General features: G+C 36.4%; 4 protein-coding genes across 4 annotated transcripts; 3 read left to right on the forward strand and 1 right to left on the reverse strand.

Moving 5' to 3' along the window:
* Positions 1-660: 660 nt before the first annotated feature.
* On the reverse strand, positions 661-4,821 carry LOC106175664 (uncharacterized). Its single transcript, XM_013557767.2, has 6 exons — positions 3,432-4,821; positions 2,906-3,027; positions 2,358-2,571; positions 1,906-2,088; positions 1,477-1,602; positions 661-1,135 (listed from the first exon to the last, which is right to left on the reverse strand). Exons 1-6 carry the CDS (start codon positions 3,559-3,561, stop codon positions 1,056-1,058), a joined length of 855 nt encoding a protein of 284 aa, XP_013413221.1. The 5' UTR covers positions 3,562-4,821; the 3' UTR covers positions 661-1,055.
* A 39-nt stretch (positions 4,822-4,860) lies between these two features.
* On the forward strand, positions 4,861-11,723 carry LOC106175663 (tetraspanin-9). Its single transcript, XM_013557766.2, has 8 exons — positions 4,861-5,091; positions 5,642-5,728; positions 6,880-6,928; positions 7,139-7,191; positions 7,422-7,496; positions 9,516-9,584; positions 9,766-9,984; positions 10,516-11,723. The coding sequence occupies exons 1-8, from the start codon at positions 5,032-5,034 to the stop codon at positions 10,813-10,815; spliced, it is 912 nt and encodes a 303-aa protein (XP_013413220.2). The 5' UTR covers positions 4,861-5,031; the 3' UTR covers positions 10,816-11,723.
* A 1,442-nt stretch (positions 11,724-13,165) lies between these two features.
* On the forward strand, positions 13,166-16,262 carry LOC147763860 (uncharacterized). Its single transcript, XM_086999106.1, has 2 exons — positions 13,166-13,270; positions 14,411-16,262. The coding sequence occupies exon 2, from the start codon at positions 14,527-14,529 to the stop codon at positions 15,295-15,297; it is 771 nt and encodes a 256-aa protein (XP_086855232.1). The 5' UTR covers positions 13,166-13,270; positions 14,411-14,526; the 3' UTR covers positions 15,298-16,262.
* A 795-nt stretch (positions 16,263-17,057) lies between these two features.
* On the forward strand, positions 17,058-18,987 carry LOC106175667 (uncharacterized). Its single transcript, XM_013557769.2, has 6 exons — positions 17,058-17,127; positions 17,430-17,547; positions 17,792-17,832; positions 17,975-18,092; positions 18,511-18,551; positions 18,941-18,987. The coding sequence occupies exons 1-6, from the start codon at positions 17,058-17,060 to the stop codon at positions 18,985-18,987; spliced, it is 435 nt and encodes a 144-aa protein (XP_013413223.2).
* The last annotated feature ends 27 nt before the right edge of the window (positions 18,988-19,014 follow it).

Here is a 19,014-nt window from a genome sequence, read left to right on the forward strand (position 1 = left end):
TATCACAAAATAAGACGAAGAGGAAGAAGAAGAAGAAACAGAAGAAGAACGCTGATCATTTAAAAAAAAAAAAAAACGCCAGAAACATAATTTAAAGCTTTTTATTTATAAACACTTTACATTCACTTTTATAAAAATCAAGCATATTATTCATGTAGCGTCATATCACCATTTCACGTCTTGCCATATTACTTTTGTGAAAAGCACGTAGCCTACCGGTACATGTACAAATAGGCCTATATTCTACCAAAATTCCGGACACAATGGAAACACAGAGTGAAGGGCATGTATACTAGATGTATGCTAGACAAAAAAAAATTCCTGATCCCGTCCAAGATTATCAAATTACCATTCACAAAATATGAAGATTTAATAAAAGATTTAATAAAAAAAGATTTAATAAAAGAAATACGACTTTCTTAAGCTTGGCAAGTGCTTCATGTGTTTGGTGCCCCGAACTTAATAAGCAGGAAAACCACAAAAATCAACACTTGCTAGCCGTCATGGAGACACTACGTGGTACGGTCGGCTACATCGAACAAACATGCAAGACATAAAATTAACACACTTTATCAAGTTTGGACAAGATTAAATTAAATATTGTCACACCTTATTAGCTTGTGTCTCTTTAAACTATTGTTTGTATAAGTTAAAGTTAAATCCTGTTATATAAACTTTTATTGCTCTTTAAACTATAGCCGGTAATTAATCTCCAGAATCTTTGTTGCTAATACCATGAAAGTAAAGTAGAAGAATTTTAGCATTCTTTTCTTCCATATGATACTTGAATTATTTTAATTGCCACAATCCCTTGTATAGTACCCGGCTTCACCAGACAGAATAGAGAATCGAACCGTCTTTGAAACTCCAGAGATTCATGGGGAATTTTCCTCTCTTAAATTCCATGGGTTTTAATTCACTTTCTGTGTTTTTCATCTTAAAATTTTTGTACTGCATAAAAGATTTTATGTTAAATATCTTTAAAAAATATATGGTGCTTTATACATTAACCAGCAAAATACACTCCCTCCTCCATGCTCTGCAATAGGTGGCATCTAACCTCGAAGAAGAAAAGCCAAGACAGTGGGAAACACCATCAAAAGCATTACAAAGGTATTGTGACCGGCTCCGTTTTCTAAAATAAAAAAAGGAAATGAATCGGTGCGCAACCATAAAGCAGCGCTCAAACTGGTGATATTTGAGAATAAGTAAACCTGAGCCGATAAATGTATTCAGATAAATGAATAACTTAATTAATATTTTCGGTGGAAAAAAACAGCACTTCTCTATTTACATGTACCTTTCGTTATATTTAATATGTACTCGTACATGTAGTTTAAAAAACTTACGATGTGATGCCTCATTTCCCCTCTCCTAAACCCCAAACCCCAAATCAAGATACAGTCCGATACGAATTGTCAACTTAGCCCCTAACTGTTTAACGGATAACCTGTGTGGCAGTCACCATGAACTTACCCAGACTCTCCACCAGTGTTGTCTCATTTGTCACATTGGTAGACAGAGTGGCTATACACCTGTACGTCTGTCCATGGTTGGCGACCACTGGGGTTATACTGATATAACTGGTGGTGTCACCATAGCCTAGAATTTACATTTAACATTTGAAACATATTTACCTACAGTGTATATATATATATATATATATATATATATATATATATATATATATATATATATATATATATATATATATTTGAGGGAAATGTTTACTTTTAAGCAAACAGTTGGCAAGTGTGTTATGTATATATATCAAGTTTTTTTATATCAAGTTTTATTTTTGAGAAAATATACACCTGCATGTGTCCTCTTATTGTATGGAAGTACTATTTTCACTAGGAAAAGAAGTGCGTTTCAAGCAAGAGGATAAAAAAGAACACGGCTTACCATTATTCTGCGTAGCGTTTGATGTTATGGTTGTGGCTTGAGCCGTGATATCTGTGGTGCCCCTGTACCACCGTAGAGTGGCCGGCGGCCTACTGTTCACAGATACACACGTAGCATTGACGGCAACGTTTTCCTTCAGTGGAGACGGTAACGACCAATACGCCGTCAGATTAGTTGGCATAGCTGTAAAAAATCATATAGAAATGAAAATAAATAATATAACAAATAATGGACGTGCCATCTTTTGAAAAAATGTTAAACCTGCTGTTATAGACATATGGTGTATTAAAAAAGAGCCACAGCTGTGCGTGTTTCGCATATTTACATAACATCCAAAACTAGCTGGCATGTCTCCTCGCTATCCCTCGCATCCCTTAATAAATGATAATAATCACATTTACATTTACATATAATCTATCTCATCTACCACACTCAAACGAACAAATCCTCACCTATCACATTCAAATGGGCTGCTGCTGTGGCTGTGATTGCGCTGGAGACCTCTGTCTCACACTGGTACAGCCCTTCCTCTGCAACACTGACATTATATATGGTGATGTTGTAAGTTCCGACGACCGAGTACTTATTAGCGTCCAAGACAGAGACAGAGTCCAAGCTAATGAGGGTGGATGACGCCTTGTCGCACTGGAGACTGTTAATAGAACACTGAAATAGAAATGTGGCGCTAACATATTGATATGGATATTCTATATCTCTTGAAAAATAAGTGAATTACGGATAACTTATGAATTTGTTTTTAGATAAATTAAGCAGTTTCACAAGGTATACGGGATTATGTTGATAATTTATGCAAGTTGGCCTGCAAATGGATCCCATGTTATCATAACTGTGCATGTTATCATAACTGCGGCTTGAAAAAATAAAGCTCTTGAAAACGTTGATAAGTAATGAGTTCTTGTGGCAGTTAAAACTACAAAAAAAAAAAAAAAAAAAAAAAAAAAAAGCAACATTTCAAGGCAGAATTATGAATGAAACGTACCCTCCTCCAGTACACTCTGTCGGAACTTCCTTTTCCGGATATTTGACACCCAAGAGTTACGTTATCCCCGACCAAAACTGTTGAGTTTTGAGGAGCCTGGTCGATTTGAATGGCGTTACATACTGGAAACAGACACGACGATAAGTAACAATTTTGACCCAGTGTGCAACTTGAAGGAAAAAGTTATTTATACACTTTCCTTTGGAAATGTAAGGTCGAAGTTTATTGTTTCTACTGGCTCAGCAAAAATATATTCTAATTTAATAAATACCAAAATTTCAAGCGTATTTTAAGATAAGTGTATGCTATGCGCCCTTGAAAGTGTCCCAAAATCATAACTTTTTTCGTCAGAATTAATCACGATTCGTTAAGAACAAAGTTATTTAATTAGAAATGATGCAGTGCACTGAATAAAAGCGGGAAAATTGGGAAATGAGTAGAAAAAATTACATTTTTCTCGAAAAAATTGTTTTAACGTGAAATACCTTTAAACTAACCTCTAAAACCTGAAAAAATGTTTACTTACGAGTCATGAAGAAGCATACATGTACGAAGAGGAATCCCAGGACGCGTTTAAGATTCATATTGTGTTTTGTCTCTCGATTCAAACTGTTTCCTGTCTTTCTCTGTGCTCGATTATCAGTCGTTTTGACCATGGGTTTTGGAAAAGGCAAGTTTATCCCCTTTGTAACAATGGGATCATAACACGAATGTCACCATAGTAAACAGATTAGTCGATGTATCACACTCCATAACATGCTGTCTTATTTGTTTACTAATTAATTGCCTGGTTAATCAGTCGTCGTATTTGCCCAAATAAAATTTTCACATAGTGACAAATACATGCTTTCACAATTTAAAGTGTCACACTCAACTATTGCTTGTTTAGCACTTAACAACAAGAGATTAGAGGGCTATAAACGTAGTAAATAAACCTAATTAAGATATTTGTGATTTGTGGTTTTGGTAACTTGTGTCGTCATGAGGATGGTTCATTGCATTGTTACAGGATGAAACGCCTGAAGAAGTCCAGTGATAATGCAAAAGAGAATTACATCTATGTGTGAACATACCGATCAGGTGATCGAAACATTATATTGGCAAAGATGAGTATGTGAATAAATTGTATCTTTCCACGTACTACTATCATGCAAGTTCGTGGCGGTGTGCCCGTGCTTGAGAAGAGGTTAGACTAGGTCTTGTTTTACATTTTTTTACTCTTTCACAAAGGTATTTCTCTATTTTTGTAGTGAAATATTGACACAAAAATAGTTTTCAACAAAACAAGGGCCTCTGTTAGGATTGCCTAAGCGATGCTGTTTTTTGTAGGAAGTCGCTTCTCCCCACCAGGGCGCAAAGGCTGCTACATGCCCGATTTCATGCATCAAATACAACATATCTATAAAACGTCGGGCAAAGTAAAAAGGTTGTACCAAGATTGTGATATTCCATGAAAAACAAATCCATTACTTCTTTTTTAGAGTCCAATAATGTCATAATTTCTGTCTAAAACAGTTAACCTTTTGGGCCTTTAAAAGATGAATTTTTAAAATTAAATTTGATCCACAGTTAAAATTTTATTATATTTCACTGCTAAAACACACCAGTTTGGATATATTTTTAAAATTCTTCAAATATAATAACAATGTGATGCTTATCAGTCCTTCAGTGAAAATTTAGCCACTCTGTCTACACCGGTAGAAGAACAAGAAGAAACGGAATGTTCAATTCTAGATTAAGAAGAAAGGTCAAAATCATCACTGATCCAAACCATTATTCTCCAAGTAAATATTTATGGGAGACTAAGCAGCAAACAGCCTGACTCTAAATGTGGGAAAGGGAACACCACAGTTCTATAAGCCCAATGTTAACAACCTTTTCAGCCTAACCGTCAATCTCCTTTGTAATGCGTGCTTTTAATGCCCAGGTAAATTTGCTTTTGTGATTTAGACCCTTTATACATCCACAGGTAAACGAAGAGGCAAAATGGCTGCCGCACCAAAAATATAGTTGGTCGATCCGATCAAAATCGTTAATTAACCATCCTGGAAAGCAGAATTATCTTGAAGACGATAGATAAGCAATAAGGTCGTGATCGCTTACAAGGTGGACCTGTTAGAGAAAACATGGCGGCGAAAGTGGGGTGTATGAAATACCTGCTGATTTTCGTCAATTCTCTGCTGTGGGTAAGTGACGGCTCTCGGTGCATTTGAACGCGTTACGTGATATATACAGGTCTACTTGCATGATCACCTGGTGTAGAAAGGAGAATTAGACATTCCGGTTTAGTTTGGACAAGCTTTTATCTTTCACATCTACAGAGTATGTAGGAAATATATGTATGCGACTCTCCAAATTTACTAGAATATTTCCCTGGCAGCCTGCCATGAGCAGAATTCACAATGGCAACTGCTTGGCTCTCGTCTCTTCTCTCTCACTTTAGTATGTATATGTATTCCCAATGGTTAACTGTTGATTTGGCAAAGAAGAATGCTTTTATTGGCAAAGAAAAGTCCCTTTCATATGTACATATCTATTCTATAGAACTTTGGGCTATCCTTATGAATGGATGTAACATATACGTGTATAAATAAACATCTTTGAAAATTTCTGTCAAATTGTAACTATGGAGCTATTACACGATAAGCGACTGCACGTTGCCTGTCGAATAATGAAAAACAGCCGTATATAAATAGATTCTAACTTTGCACTAACGGTGTTCAATTTCTCCTGCAGGTGATCGGTATTGGTGCTATAGCTTATGTCGCCTGGGCTATGGCGACAACCGGATCCATCTTGACAAGTTTTATGTCGGGGTCTTTGGTAAGTATCCCCCGTACTACAGCTCACATTAATAGAAAGTCTCTTACCCGCCCCACTTTCCTATAGCCGAAGACGAGTTTAAAAAGAGAATACATTTTACTTTAATTGTCATTCATAGATTTGACACAAGTCAGAATAGTTACGAAATTGGACACCACGAAGCAGGCTTTATTGATCAGGATATAAAATTTGTTGGCATGAGAATTTCAACTCAACAGTTTAGAATTAGTTTTGCCAAGGTGTTGTTTATATTGAAAACGTGTTGGAGCGTGCCGGTGTCACAGGTATACAAGTGCCCCTTACTGACGGAGAGATAAGGATTATTACAGAATTTACCCCTTTGCAAACTTGTTTTATAAGATAAATGCAACCTGTGTTACACTTCAAAGACGATGTAAGGTCATGCCTGTGTTTCTTTGGTTGATAAGGTTTGGCATTGACATAAAAAGTCGTTTCGATAGCGGTTTAAGATTCAAGAGGATTATTTTTCGTATTATTTTGGTTGGCTATACCCCGGTAGTGTAGACATTAGCTTTCAAAATGATACTTAACGCATCGTTTCAAAATGCTATAACAAATTTTCTGTCACAGATCAGTCAACACTTGGATTTCAGCTCAACCACTCCGAATTAAGCCATGTTTAACTTAATGTTACCAATGGCAAGGATGTATAGGCCCTATGATGGCAATCACCTCCTTGCTAATACTCAAAACAAAACACATTCCTGGACGTAACCTAAAGCAATTTTCAAATAAAAATGTTTTGTTTAATTACAATTAAAATTACATTACAAAACCCTCTTTTAATAGTCTCACTTTCGCATATTTTACTTACATGTACCTCTTCTATGTACCTTCTGTTCAGTTACCGTTGTCGTTATTTTGTCTACTGTTTACGTCTGATTACATGTCACTTAACTTTTATGCATGTAACACATATTTCACTCAGATGAGTAAGAAATAAATGTTAAACCAAAATCAAGATAATTCCCTTTTCTACCCATTTCGATAGTTTGCAGTTATAGTCTATGCATAGGCTCTCTTCATATTGTGTCGCCTAAAAAGTTGTGTTCAATAAACTCATTAAGCCATTACGACTTTGATTATACAGAGAGAAACAGAACAATGACTTATTTATTGTCCTCCTCTAGGTTTTTACGTACACGCTGATAGCACTGGGAGTTCTAATCTTTATAATTGGTAAGTACAGTTTTAACATATTTAACAGTTTTAAAATATTAAAATATTTATTTACTTACATGTATAGTTTGTATTGTGCCTCACTTTATAGTCTTTGCTCTAATCCTGAAACACGTTTTTTATTTTGTTATTTTGGTATAATTCAAGTAATCGCTTGATTATTTTCAATTTCCAGTTTGAAACATTTTCTTACTGTTCGTTCTATTCTAGGCACAGTGGGCTGTATAGGGGCACTTAAAGAAAGCACTTGTTCAATCAAATGGGTAAGTATAAATTTTCACTCGCATCCCTCGTGTATTAGTATACACTACATGTATTTTAAAACAGTTTAGCCTTCAGACTGCGTATTTGGTATTCTTTATCAATTTAATTATATAAACTTTTGATGAGACTGTCTTGTGCTCCTCGATCCTTTTGTTTTTAATTAATTAATTAATTAATTAATTATTGCAACCCTTTACAATTTGATAGTAATGACGTTTTCTACTTCCAGTACATTGGTTTGCTTATCGTTCTCATTTTCCTTGAAGTCGGCGCCGTCATGTACGTTTATATAGAAAAGGACAAGGTATGTAATTTGTAAATCAGCTATCTCATCATTTATAATGAAACCTCAATTCCACATGTTGGAAAAACTGCGGTACTACCAGAGTACATATATAATTTACTGTATATACAGACTTGACATTTAATATGGAATATTTCAGTTTTGAAGGTATACCTAGGTAAAAATACGTTCTTTTTTCAAAAAACTCCGATCTCATATAAGATTTATGAATGTAAAAGTGTGCAGTCAGGTGTGTCACTACCAATTAACTGACTTTCATGCCTGTTGCGCTGCTACATTATGTAAATTGCAGTGATTTAATTGGGTAGTGTTCCTTTGGGCTGATCAAAGCTTGGCTTAGGCAAAGCTTGGTTCTGTCAAAAAAATATCCATATTTCGGCAACTACTGGATAGAATAATTTGAAATTTTGCATGCAAGAGGTCAGTTTTGCAGTGCGTAAAATGAGCCAAGTAGTGCTTTACAAATTTGTTAATCTAAGGCAGAATGGCGCGAAAAAGACAGACATAACCAGACAGATCATAGCGCCAAACGGAACGGTCCCCACAGTTTTATAGAGTAATGCCCAGACTGATGTACCTACACAGAGGTGACCCCCAATGTATCAAAATTTTACCTACAGGGTACAGGACCCACTGTCTTTCGGTATACGCTGCTGCAACTCAACAAAAAGCACTTAGTCCCTTCAGAACGAGGGGTAAATTGCCACTAAAATGCATTTTTCAAAGCCCTTAGCGAACACTTAACTGGTTTTAGCAGGTAAGAACACCAAATGACCTCCGAGGTACCCACTGTATACAGCAAAACATCGTCGTCTGTTTCTCTAATGAATTGGGGGCCATGAACGATTCTGGGTAGAACACTGAAACTGCGTGGCTTTCTTTATTGAGGTCAGATTTCACCTGTACCGCCCAATTAGTCAAAACAGAGTTTACAGATATCCAGAAGAGGCCTGCGACGAAGCATATGCCGGGTCTAAAGTGACAAGGGTGATTGACAGCGTCAGTATTTGGAGTAGATTCCACATTGGTGCCAAAACACCAACGGTAGTCATCGACGAAAACCTGAACCAGATCAAATAAAGGAATAATCTCGGAACCACTTGACTATCATTTGATAGGGGGCAACTTAGGAACAATTCTAGGTTGCACGATGAGGTTGCAGGTTCACACAGAGCACTTTTAATAGCAGATAACTTACAGAACCAAGGGAATGAGCAGCTACCCTGGTCATCAAAATCGCCACATTTGAACCACATAGACAATATTTCGGTAGACCATTACTCACCAATCAACTGCCTACATGTCCTACAACAAAACTGGACCAGATTGGACAATTTTAGACCTATGCCTGGAATGCTATTCCAGATTGAACTCTTAAAACCTACCCCCAAGAAATGCCTTGCCGCTTGAGAGCGCTGGCAACAGCCACGAAGAGGCCAGGCGTAACAACGACCATTACTGTGACTAGCAACTGACATGAGGATCTTTTGTGGAGCGTATTACCCTTTTACAGACGATAATTTGGAAAATATGGAGATCTAAAATATCTCTTTTAATGGGAGTCGTATGACATAGAATAGGCAACGTGTTTTTGTTTGCTTCTCTGGCGAATTCCATTAATGAACTGATGTCACAATGACATCCAAGAGATAATTTAAAGTTATTAAAACACGATTTTAATCCTTATTTTCATTTATCAGTCAGCAAAATAGGAAAAAACTGATAAAAAATTATTTAGAAAAAAATATTCCATATTAAATGTCAAGTCTGGATATTTCTTGGCGAGTTACACGCCGTTATGCAAAGGTCTCAGCTAGGCGCCGAGTAAAGGATCGATGAATATGTATCGTACGATTTAATGTTACTGCCGTTTATGCATTCTTTAAATTACTTTTGGTGTAACACAGTTTCAAAAATAATGTGAATGTGTTAACCATAATTTCATGTTCAATGATGTGTTAAGAATACTGAAATGATGCCATGAAAGTTAAGCGGCTTTAATACGCAATATGATTTCAGATTTCAACATTCATTGCATCCATTTGGAATGGACTGAATCAAGAAACCAAAAACCTTGTCCAGAGAGATGTACGTATAATGTTAATATTTATCGTGAATATTCATATCATTACATGTACAGTAGCACAAACATCTCAGTTCACATCCCTATGACTTTTATTTTTAAATAATCGACGTAACACTAAAAGTCAGTGGACAGGCACTTAATGTATTGTAACATATGTTCATGTTTTGTTGATTGAAATTTCAGCTAAAATGCTGTGGTTTCAACGGAACAGAAGAATATAACAGCAATGGGCAACTTAATGTCGATTCCAGCTGTGTCAACACCACCTCATCTACTACAACGCCATCTAGTGTGGACCCCAGTCAACTCTACAAGACAGGATGCGGAGAAAACATCTTGCAGTGGCTGAATAATAACAGGGTCGTATGGGCTTGCATACTTGGCGTTCTGGGTTTACTAGAAGTAAGTTAACCGCTGTTGATTAGGCCTATCTATGCAACTTTTTTTTCTGTTTGCGTTACAAGCCACATTTGTCGGCCAGTAGAAACGTGTTTTTTTTTCGCAAGTACATTGTAACATTTCACTGGTGGTGTTGCCTTCATTTGCCACTGACGATTTTTTTATTTTCACTTCCACGCGCACAAAAGTGCTAGATCTAAGATTACCATACAGTGAGAACGTACAATAATATGTTTGTAGATGGTTTAGTAATTAAACGTTAAAGATGCTTTGTTTATTGACTTCATTCTTCTATTTTTTCTTGGATTTAAGCCTCTGTGCGTCATATACGGTTTTTTATTTATTGTTCCAATACATAAAGTGAAATGTTTTAAATAAAACATATTAAAAAATATTGCTGTTCCGTCACATAACTCGCATCATTTTGAAAAATTCTAAAATAATTACCACCAATTTGACATTTTAATGGTCCTTTTTTTTCTCAATTTTCCTACTTGATTCCCATTTATATATAAAGAAAATGTTTTGTTTTAGTTAGCCGCTATCATGGCCGCGAGCAACGTGGCAGCAACGCTTCACGTAATGCAGAAAGTGAATGTGTCAAGTGAGCGTGTGACGTCTGCTACGACTTCCACCACAGACGGCACGGAACTGTCGGAATTAGATTCCGATGATTCCGAGGAACCATGGGATCCTCCTCCTGCATGGAACACGAGATCTAACAACAAAAAGAAAGGGGTGGCTCCTCATAGTAATCAGTTCTCAGTACCAGGACACTCACCCCCTCCGTACTTCAGCGGGAAGCGCCCGCCGCCTAACGCGCATAGAAACTAGACAATCAGGAAAAATATTAAAATGAAAACCAAAATGAAAATTAGACTGTAGACTTATGAATGGTTGTAATTTGTGACTAGTGAAACTGTTTACAAGGATGTGAAACGTTTTTGATCTCGTTTCTTCATGGCTGTTTTATTTTTTATTATATTTTGTTTACCAATTTAATATACAAAGAAAATATGCCCACCACATAATTTTTGAATTCTAGGATGTAAATATTTCTTCCCAATTGTACAGTATTACGGCGTTGAGCGCATAACGTTGTATATAATTGTTATTTAAAAAAATTATCAATCAATATGTATATGCTATTACCGGGGTATAGGCACTCTGAGCCTCAGAGATAAGCTTGAAACTTATCTCTAAACTATATAATATCCTTGCCGTTACAAGTTTTCTGAAACAATAAGGGTATGATTTAGTGTAGAGGTAAGTTTCAAGATATCTCTGTAGTTCAGGGTAGATATAGGGGGAACTGTTGAGGCCGGCCTGAGCATACATCATTTAAAATCCTGTTTTCATTTTCACGAGATATACTGCATGTAGATATTAAAAGAAAGAAATGTTTTTCAGTAGGAACAGGATGAATATGCTCTTTGATAGGGCCTATAGATGTATGTAGGCCTATATATATATAAGTACCTATATTTAGAGATGAAGTTAAAACAAATATTCTAGCTGTATGTGGGGTATTGACTAAAATTGATTTTCTATGAAGATATTATGTACAGCACTTTCCATTTTTGCATATATAATGTAGATATTTGTTTTTTTTTTCAGGAGAAAATGTACATAAGCCAGAGTTTCAAATTTATAATATTATATTTTTTACAGAAAAGAATGCCGTCCTCTTCGACATGTGTGCAAAGAAATAAAAAATCTATCTTTATGTATAATATTTTCAATGCCTGTTGTTTTTTTATTTTTTATTTTTTTTGATGATAAACTCTGTGGATATGCTTATTCAACCACGTCTTTTAATATCAAATTTCTAAACAAAAAGTCCAACCCAGAGGTGGGAGAGGGGGGGTGAGAGAAGGGAGGGGTCAATGTGCCTGTTTCATCAGATATGCTCAGGGTGCATTCATTCACATAAATGAAAAGGTCATTGGTAAAATCAAAACGCATGATCAGTAACATCAGAACGGAATCCATTCTATAGTGAGACGGAGAGAGAGCGAGAAGGTCTGATCGCGTGCATTATATTTTTCGTCTGCCTCCCTCACCTATTGTTGCAATCTAGTGAATTATTCATGGTGGTGAAAGAAGTAATTTGGCAATTCATTGTAAGTTCTACTGTTGGTTTCACACCTTGAGTCGTTGAGTCTGCTACAGAAAAAAGTAGTTAACACGCAAGTAAGACATTACTGAGGAATTTACACATTATACATGTACGTGGCTGCCAGGAGTACAAGTCAATGTCTGTGATGGACACTTCACTTACCAAATGATTCAAGTATAAACGTACATATACAGAAATACAAAGAAATTAAAAAATACACTCTTGGTATTTAGAAGAACGCTTATCCTTACGATATAGGATAAGCGATATAGACTGTTTAGCAATTGTTTGTGAAAGAGCGAAATTCATTTAACAAAGCCAAAACAGGAATGGTGCGCTCACCTGGTGTATGTGTGGTGAGAGTCGGGCAGAATATAGTGCCACAAATGAGGGAGTTGATGATGGGATGGGTGGATTGAAGTAGCATGTCTCACCGCAGTTATACACACTCGTCTATATACAAACTTGGTGTAGAGTTTGAAATGGCTTCTGAATCCACAAAGTGGCGTTCCTCTGGCACTGACAGGCATGTGCTTTCATGAGTACGATGTTAGGTGTTCATCAACTTTGCGTTTTCTTTCCATCCCAAGACAGTTTTTATTCAGGCACAGAAATCCGATTCCCCGCAGAGAAAATCACGGTTGGAAAAAATCCTTAAAAGGGGGTATTATGGTGGGTACCACGAGTGAAGATTCGTGGTAGATTTTTTCCTGTGAGATCATATCGATCGGATGGTACTTCTCTTTTGTAATGGTTTATTGAATTCTGCAGAAATCGATGATCAATTATATCATTTACTCAAAATAATTATTTTTAAACATTATTAAGTGGAACAGTTGGGAATAAGCTTCCTTTGTCTCTACACGTGTATGGAATGTTCTCCCGACAGAAAAAAGTCCTTAGTCTCGTGTTGGACTGAAATGCAAATTTTTACATGTTCCGAAAGTGAAACTTCCTTGCGGAGAGTGTTAGCTCTGACTGGGGTGAGCATTGATTTTATAGCCAAACACGGTGATTAAGTGGAAAAATATCAATAAGAGGAGTCGCCAGGTGTGCAAAATGCATGAAAAAGGGAGGTTCGTATTTGGGGAGATCACGCAAAGCCACTACGACACACCTGCAATAGCTACAGGTTACTCCTGGCGTCTGACGGAAAACGAAGCGTCTGTGGTAAGTAAAATTGGTTGGCCGTTGCCCCTTGTCGGCTGTGAAAGCCTGGTGTTATTTTATTAGAAGGTTGTATTTCTATATCGCTTTTCTTTTTATTTAATCCAAAGAAGTAAATAGCTGTGTTGCAGTTAACTATTCATAACCCGTTCATGTGATTGCTTTGGGACGTTTCATGTCATCAGTAAATGATTTTAATTTCAGTTTTCAAATTAAAATTAAGAAATGGGCGTTTTATTAATAACATGTTAGTTGATAATTAGCGTTTGTTGAATTTGTATTTTTTTTTTTATAATTGCGGTTTTAAGAGGCGTAGCAACAACAATATTAGAATCAGTTGCCTACTAAAATACAACCCTAGTTTTGTAATATTGTCCCATATTAACTCATGCTTTAAGGTTAATTTTGACAAAAAGGTTGGGGTCAACCCAATGAACATTACATCATTTAACATAATTTGTGCAATAGCTGCCGAGAGGTTGTGATCATCTGCGTTGATCTCGGGTTAATCAATGGTTAATAATTAACACACACCTCGATTACATCTGGAACGATAAGCTGTACTATGCGTGTCAAACGTCACTGACTAAGGAGTCAAAAGGGTTCCGTCTTGCTGGTATAACTAACATCTACAGCGTTTCGATTATTGCATACCCTGTATTTTAGTTGATGGGCTGTAAGGGGCGGGGCGTGGAGAGTGGATGTGTAATTTTAGTATTCAACGTAAAGATAAGAGGGGTGTTTTTTCGCCGCCGAAATTGAGTGTGTTGTGCGGTTTCGAATATTTTTTAGAAACACGAAAGGGTTGCTGCACACATCAAAAAGGTATTGTTAATCGACCACTATAGGTATGTATTCTTAACGTGGTCGATCGGATATCGATAAATGCCTTTGAACTAAATCAAGCTCCATATATTGAACTCAATATCTTCAAATTTGCGTTGTCTTCAGTTTATTATAAACGAAATCGACAAGCTAAGATTACCATTTATCTGGTTGGTGGTAGATCTTTTGTTCTCTGGTGGTTTCTTAAAATAGAATTTTCGTCCATAATTGTAAACAGAAATTTCGATCTTTTTGAGGTGAAAGTATTATATATAAAAAACAATTAACGATTAATTCTGTTCCTCTATAATTTTTCAGTGAATTAGGACACCTATCTGGAATCCAAAAGTCGCCTCAATTCCGTGTAGGGTATCCGAGGAAATCTTTGCAAAATTTTTTGTGCGTGGGGGACATATGTGTACGTGTGGTTCACCATGTCCAGTTTGATCATAAAAGGTGATTTTCAGTGCAGGAACAATACGTTGGTGCTGAGGGACACAGGGCTGTTGTTACCATTAAACTGCTCGTGTTTAGTTCAAAGGTCATGTAATACTGGTAAAGTCTGGAACATAGTAAACAGCAAGGCGAACAGCAAGGGCGAACTAGACCCAGAAGGCGCCATGACGTATATAGTTATTGTTGTTGCATTTTATGCGCTTGCGTTGGTGCTTGTCATGGTAAAACTGATGAAAGGTAACAGGGCTTTGGACAACGCCGACGAGGAGAAAGAACTGAAAATGTTCATTAAGAAACGCCAGCTGGCGAAACTACAGACTGCAAGTCCCGTGGGACCTGACATCAGAAAGGGCCTTGTTGAAGCAGCGCAGAGTATGAAGTTTGAATTCCCCATGGGTTTGGCAAACATTTCACCACGGTCCAGTGTATCCTCAATGGGGGCGGGTAGCGGGAATACCTCTCCATCACAGTCCCTTGGCTTACCGTCGCCAATTGAGCGCAGGTCCCCAGTGTTAAGCCGTATGTACTCCGTAGACATCCCCTCTATACAGCCAAATAATTCCTCAGTACTCTCTCTCACTGATCCCAAGATGACGTATAAGCGGATGTCGTCACTGGACGCGCCGTCGCCATTTGTTGAGAGAAAACGGAAACAGTCGACGATATCTGTCCCCGAGGTGATAGTGACAGGGCCAGAGGAATCTGAGAACGTGTTCTGCTCGGAGAGGGACAAATGTCTACCACCTTAAATTTAAACTTGTAGACTATTTAAATACTTTATACTGATGTCATGTCAATACTTACTGCACCTTATGATTCATTACCATCTAAGATACTGTGACTCAGCAAAGAAAGTCATACGTTGCTCTTTGGTTATGACGTACATGTATGTATATGTGCGTGCCATCTGTGTGGACATAGATTAGATGTTTAAATGTAATGAATAATGAATTTCCAAGGGTTAAATCTGCAGATGCTATGAGTATGGGCCCATGGAATCATATTCTATTCAACAAACCTCATTTTAACCAACATAACATTATAATGGTTTTAAAAGGAAGCGCTTCCGAAGTTTATCCGTCCAAAAGTAATTGCTTAAGGAAAAGTTAAGAATATCAGTATGATTTTTCAGTATTCGACAGTTTTCCAAATTCTAAAAAGTTTTGATTGGATGGGAGGTGTCGGATTAGCATATATAATCTTCTTCATCTTTTTAATCTACATGTATGTCAGTAGTTTCTGTGAAGGTGTCCGTAAATCTTAACAGACATTTCTCCGCACACAGTATCGCTTTTACATGTGTCACAAAACATACTTCAGGGTTCACATATATTATCAAGAAGCTAGGGTGACGTTTCTTGTATCACACATATATAAAAGTCTGAAATAATCGAATATTGTTATGCCTTTCATACATATTTTATCAATAAAACAAAAAACGATTGTATTTGCAGTACAAAATATATACAATATATATTCAAAGTTAATCATCGTTGACAATATATATATAGTTACACAAACATTGAGATAATTCTTATATGGGAATGATATGCCTGTGCCTACCTAAAATATATATTATAGTCTTTGTTGCCAGGACATACGGAACGAACCCAATAACATTTTGATGAAAACAGAATAATGAACGTCACGCACTTTTAATTTGATTCACTCAACACAGAAGGCAAAATAAAATAAAGCATAAGCAATTGGCTGTGTTTTTTGCCATATTTTAAATTTTTACTTATTTATTTATTTGGCAATTTTGCATACCGCAATTTTGTCAGTCGCATCTAAAACAGCATTTGAATGGTTTCCACAATATCAAATGTCCAGCTTATGGCTACTCAGGTCATGGGTACGTAACCATATGGTTGAAACTTATTATCTTTAGTGGCATACAGATATGATCACATTCCTTCTGGACCATCCTCATGAGAACGCAACAACTGTTCTATAAATATGGTGATTTTCGTTATATATATCAAGGCGATTTACGTAACTAAGGGCCTTTTAAAAATGGAGTTAAATTTTTTCTTGTCTCTGCTAAAATAACTTTTTAACAAATATGAACAAACAAAAAAGCCAAATATTTCAAATGAACATAACGTGTTCATTTTGTAACGTTTTGGCATTTGGCAACGTAACAATGATAACCTTTTTAGGCAGCAATGCCCTGAATTTCTTATCTTCATAAATTTCGTCATAGCCATACAACGTGACCCCCGCATTCTAAGACTTCTTTTAACTATACATTCTTATTCGGCAACAGCCTTTATTTCGAACAGTTGACACGAAAGTCGACGTTCAGGATTCAACACGTGGATTTCCATGTGAGTTTCAGTTTTAACCTCTGTACGCTTAACACGCTTACCTAACGTAGGAACGCCGCACGTCACACCACGTGCTTACGGTGACTTTATAAGAGCCGCTAGCCTGCCGTATCTGTCTCTCTTACTTGGTAAACTAGGCAGTCAAAGACCAATCTCTCTTAGAAAGAACCACAGTCGACATGAACACATTTGTTGTTGCGTTAGTTATAGCTGTAGTTGGAACTGAAGCTGCTTCCCTCAATGGGCAAAGTGAGTAGTACCTGCAGTATTGTCTTCTTCGGTAGTAGGGACAACAAGTTGTGGGAAAAGAAAGGTCCTTTCTGACGATAATTTGCTTTTAATTTTGAAATATTTAGAGAAAAATTAAAGAATTATTCTGTTTAAAAATGAAACTAATATTGACATTGGTGAGCATAAAATGACTTACATGAAAATGTGTCAAATTAACTCGAAAAGGCGCTCAGTACTCATTTCGGTGGAGTATTTTATGCCAAGATTTCGCCACCTCTGCCTTTGAGTACTAACATTAATTATGTGAAATTGACATCCAGGCGGCTGTTTATATGACGGCAAAATATACGCAAAGGGAGCAGAGATAAGATTTGGGAATTGTTTGGGTGCCATGACTTGCGATGGCGACAACAGTTACTCCAATCTGGTCCAATGGGGGTAAGTTAAAACCAAATATTTTATTTTGGTCTGATGGGGCAAGTCAATTTTCTTCAATGAAACTCTGCAATATGTTATAGTTATACGCATACATGTACATGCAGAAAATATTTAAATTAAGTAAAAGTTATGTAAATGGTTAATGAGTCCAAAGTTTTTCTGAATTTTTTAACGGACTGGAAATCATTTCAGGTCGACTCCTTCGTTGTAATTATTAGTATTGACTTGGAAAGATCTATTTCAGTGGAATCTGCCCAGAAAAGGACAGCAAAAGAGAGAACAAAAGTGAGTACGAATTTCTTTCCTACTCGGTATTCTGATCTCAAACACCATCCAGGCGTGCATGTACTTTATAATATAATTTATGTCGTTACATTTAACCAGGTCCCAATCTTCATAATACTTGTAACTTAACTTTAAATTCCAGATGGCTGTTGGTTTGATGGCAAAGAGTATGCCAAGGGAGAGCAGATAGTTTTCGGCAATTGCCTGGGCGCAATGACGTGCGATGGAGACAATAGTTATTCAAACTTGGTCCAGTGGGGGTGGGTGAAGATGTTACGTTTAGTCACAGATCAGAAATGCCTCTTAATCATATATCTTCTACAGTGGATAACTATATGTGCTTATTTGTAAACAATGAATTGAGAATCAAGTGTTTTTTTATACACCGTATATCAACTTGTTAACATGCAAATGTTAACTTCTACTGTATATATTAATCATAGCAGCACGTTAGAAAAGTATACCGTAGCTACCATCTATATTTCATTATATTTGATGACCTTAACATATTTAAATGAAGCAAACTTTTGTTTTGATATATTCAACTTGATTCACAAAATTGTATTATATTCTATATGTATTTATCTTGTGTTTCAAAAAACGTCTTTGTTAACATTTGTATGTTTATCTCACGTTTTGCAAACTGTTTTTAATACTGTTACTGTTACATGTGTACAGGAACGTCTGCCCTAATAAAGATAGCAAGAGAGAAAGCATGGGTGAGTATCATAATCTCTACTTTCATTCCTTTCATCCCCTTGGTTGTTTGTCGGTCTTAACACACCTCCTGCGTAATTACTGATCAAATGTCATCAAAAACAACTTGAAAGTCATCTTTTTTAAACTTTCAGATGGATGCTATTTCGATGGAAAAATGTACGCGAAAGGAGAACAAATAAGGTTTGGAAACTGTCTAGGTGCAATGACTTGTGATGGCAACAACAGCTATTCAAACTTAGTCCAATGGGGGTAGGTGCCACTTTTAATATAATTTTAAAATATTAATAAATCTAAAAATAGCTTTAATGTAAAGAACATATTTTGAAAATAATGTATGTCGACATGAGTGAAATGTTCATTCTAAACTTATCATTTATATTTTCTCTAGGAATGTTTGTCCCGGCAACTAACAATGAAGACCAAAGGGATCACTAACAAGAGTCAAATTTTACATTACATTAA

Source organism: Lingula anatina, chromosome 1 (assembly GCF_051362555.1).
Source record: "Lingula anatina isolate TDL-2025a chromosome 1, LinAna3.0, whole genome shotgun sequence".
NCBI classification, from domain to species: Eukaryota; Metazoa; Brachiopoda; class Lingulata; order Lingulida; family Lingulidae; genus Lingula; species Lingula anatina.

Excerpts from the sequence above, each read along its gene's own strand:
- LOC106175667 (XM_013557769.2), top strand. The coding sequence starts at position 17,058 with ATGAACACATTTGTTGTTGCGTTAGTTATAGCTGTAGTTGGAACTGAA. Across the intron at positions 17,833-17,974 it reads CAGCAAAAGAGAGAACAAAA|ATGGCTGTTGGTTTGATGGC; the intron begins GTGAGTACGAAT and ends TTTAAATTCCAG. Across the intron at positions 18,552-18,940 it reads TAGCAAGAGAGAAAGCATGG|GAATGTTTGTCCCGGCAACT; the intron begins GTGAGTATCATA and ends TATTTTCTCTAG.
- LOC106175663 (XM_013557766.2), top strand. The coding sequence starts at position 5,032 with ATGGCGGCGAAAGTGGGGTGTATGAAATACCTGCTGATTTTCGTCAAT. Across the intron at positions 5,729-6,879 it reads GTTTTATGTCGGGGTCTTTG|GTTTTTACGTACACGCTGAT; the intron begins GTAAGTATCCCC and ends GTCCTCCTCTAG. Across the intron at positions 9,585-9,765 it reads AAAACCTTGTCCAGAGAGAT|CTAAAATGCTGTGGTTTCAA; the intron begins GTACGTATAATG and ends TTGAAATTTCAG.
- LOC147763860 (XM_086999106.1), top strand. The coding sequence starts at position 14,527 with ATGTCCAGTTTGATCATAAAAGGTGATTTTCAGTGCAGGAACAATACG.
- LOC106175664 (XM_013557767.2), bottom strand. The coding sequence starts at position 3,561 with ATGGTCAAAACGACTGATAATCGAGCACAGAGAAAGACAGGAAACAGT. Across the intron at positions 2,089-2,357 it reads AGCCCATTTGAATGTGATAG|CTATGCCAACTAATCTGACG; the intron begins GTGAGGATTTGT and ends GATTTTTTACAG. Across the intron at positions 1,136-1,476 it reads AACACTGGTGGAGAGTCTGG|AAAACGGAGCCGGTCACAAT; the intron begins GTAAGTTCATGG and ends TTTTTATTTTAG.